Genomic DNA, 2,665 nt, shown 5'->3' with positions numbered 1-2,665 from the left:
CCGTTCACGCTGTGTGTGTGCGCCTGTGTGTGGGTCGAACCAAAGAGTTGTTACAGCTTTTCTACATAGCAATGTTACTGTGACGGTAACCGTTTAAGAAACTTATGTAAAAAGCTTTTGTCCCTCCCTCCCCCCCACCTCGCTTTGTGTGTGTGTGTGTGGGGGGGGGGGGGTAAGATGATATTGTTGCTGTTAAGGCACTCGCCTTGTCGTCCAGATGTCACAGATTAGATCCGTATAGCTGTTTCCATGGGCTCGATTTTGTCCAAAATTTGCTTCGTCCAGTGGCAGATAAAGGCTAACATAGGCGTACCGTTATCTCAATCGGTGGCCCTGATTCGAATCTCTCAACAAGCTGTTGAGAACTTGGGTTGTTTTGGATTGTTTTTGAGTCCCTCCACTCATCTATTGGCTCAGTCCTATCGGAGATAGACTATTAATTCGGACGTCCCACCCCTTAAACAACGGAGGTCCCACCCCTTAAACAACGGAGGTCCCATCTCTTAAACAACGGACGTCCCACCTCTTGAATTATCCAACCTCTTCAATGACGGAGGTCCCACCTCTTGAATAACTCACAGTGCTGTAAGGGACGATTAACTTATACAATGACCAATGAAAATGAAGGTTTCCAGGAAGGACTGATGTTCGTGGTGTAATGGTGAGGTACACGCAAACTACGTCAACTTCAACTCGATTCTCAAGTCGAAAAGTAGGAAACTCTATATTTATCGAGTATCTCTGTCTTTTTAAGGGAGTTTTATCCCACTGACCGACTAAGGTAAAAAAAAAAAAGTTTCAAAAGCGACGCCACTTTTAAAACAAATTTCTTTTGAAATTGGTGTCGGGCATACGCAATGCCAGCTCTTGGGCGTAGTTGTACCAAATATGTAAAGGAACACAGGGATGGATAAAAACGCAACAGTCATTTCTTGAATTGTCATGAGCAAAAAACTTTAATAAATATCAACACGGCTCTAAGGAACACTGAGACAGTAAAAATAAGCAGATGTAATGTAAAGATAGAAAGACTTCTCCTACACAACCTTCGTGCTCCTTTTGCAAAAGTCATTGACAGGTAGAGAGAGGAGGAGGGGGGGGGGGTCGTTTGTTGGAAGGGACCCCTAACCCCATTAGGATGTTGCGAGTTCTTCTTCCGATCCAAGTAGGATGTTGTGGCCTCTTCCTCCCCGAACACTCTCCAGCTATGATCAATTACTGCCAGGCAGAAAACGGTCGTTTATTGAAGCGGTCCATCTCCGATAAGAAGCTGTGTACTCTGCCCTGCAGCTTCTCCCCCTCCGTCCTCAGTTCCTGCAGACGTCTCCGCCTCCTGGACTCCAGCACCACGCGCCAGTTCGTCTTCCCGTCCTCGTCCAAGGCGTTCTCGTCCTCTCTGGGCTGGAGACGACTCAGAAGCTCGAGCTCGCGTCGTGACCTTGACCTGAACGCGCTCTGCGACCTTGGCGGGAGCAGGTCGTCGTATTTGATGACGTCATCCGACCTGTTGGCGCCGGCGGTCATGGGCCGACCTTTCTGGGACGCCTGTGTGTCTCGGAGATAACCCTTCCCGCTGACTGCGGACTTAGGGCGAGTTCTCCCTGGCATGCTGCTCGGCCTCAGGTTCAGCGGTCTGGTGTTGTTGCTGCTGTTGTTGTTCACGTTGTTGTTGCTTCTGCTGCCGCAGCCGCTCTTGTGACCTTCACCTTGGCCTTCACGCGACAGTGGTCGGACCACGTGATCTGGCGGCGTGTGTAGCGCCGTCGTTGGGAGGAGCCTCGAGTTTAGTTCGTGGCCGGAGTTGGCGACTCTTCGGCGATTGTTGAAGAGGTTTTTGGCGCTGAACCTTTCTCTCTCTGCCATGATTCGCAGTTGAGCCTTGCTCATTTTTGATACTTCTCTGAACTCTGACCCCTCGAGGTCCACGCCGTATCTGGTTGCCCGTGAGGCGTGTAGCATATCCGTAGGGTCCGCATTGGCCTGTGTTTTGACCACCTCCTGCAGGCGAGAGATCATCTCTATCTGACGCCGTAGCTCCTCGATCTGCTCTCCCTTCTCTGCCAGTGCCCGGTTTTCATCCTGAGTTGGAGCGGGAATTTGGGGAATTTGGGGAGTTGGGATTATGGAGTGGGGATTGGGGATTGGGGATTGGGGATTGGGGAGAGGGTGGCAATTGGATGGGGGGTGCGGGATAGGGGGGGGGATGGAGGCGAGGTTGTGTTTTGAGCAGAAAGAGGGGAGGGGTGCATTTAGTTTAATGGAAAGTGTGTATGCCGGGGGGGGGGGAGGTACAAAAGAGAAAAGAGTGTAATCGTTACTTTCTGAACAGCAGGTATCCAATTCAAAGTACGTGTACATCATTCAACATACTGAAGCGAAACAAATCTTGCTTTAGAAAGGTAAGATGCATTATCGACCGTTTCGTAAAAAGCATTTCTGTACAAGTTACTTGTGTTTTTGTTCAAAGAGGTGTTAACAGGCCCTCAATAAAGCACTCTGAGAGTGTCTATACAATTATGTCTATACTGTCACTCGGTACGTATTCCACACATCTTAGTCTTAAGCATGCACCTGATAAGTACTGGTGTCTGAGGAAGAAAGGTTTGGCTTTTCCTCGTTGCACACCAGTGACATTCTCCAGGTACGTACACACACACACACACAC

The 2,665-nt window shown here is 49.4% G+C and overlaps 1 protein-coding gene across 1 annotated transcript in view; it reads right to left on the bottom strand.

Moving 5' to 3' along the window:
• Positions 1-928: 928 nt before the first annotated feature.
• Positions 929-2,665, bottom strand: part of LOC106011504 — a gene marked incomplete in the record, with an annotated part of 6,696 nt that continues 4,959 nt past the window's right edge. The window contains 1 exon segment of the mRNA XM_035969262.1: positions 929-2,079. Within this exon segment, the coding sequence (XP_035825155.1) occupies positions 1,216-2,079 (864 nt within the window).

This window comes from Aplysia californica, unplaced genomic scaffold (assembly GCF_000002075.1).
Source record: "Aplysia californica isolate F4 #8 unplaced genomic scaffold, AplCal3.0 scaffold00132, whole genome shotgun sequence".
Classification (NCBI taxonomy): domain Eukaryota; kingdom Metazoa; phylum Mollusca; class Gastropoda; order Aplysiida; family Aplysiidae; genus Aplysia; species Aplysia californica.
The sequence above is the reverse complement of the archived record's forward strand: the minus strand, read 5'-3'. Positions and strand labels throughout refer to the sequence as shown.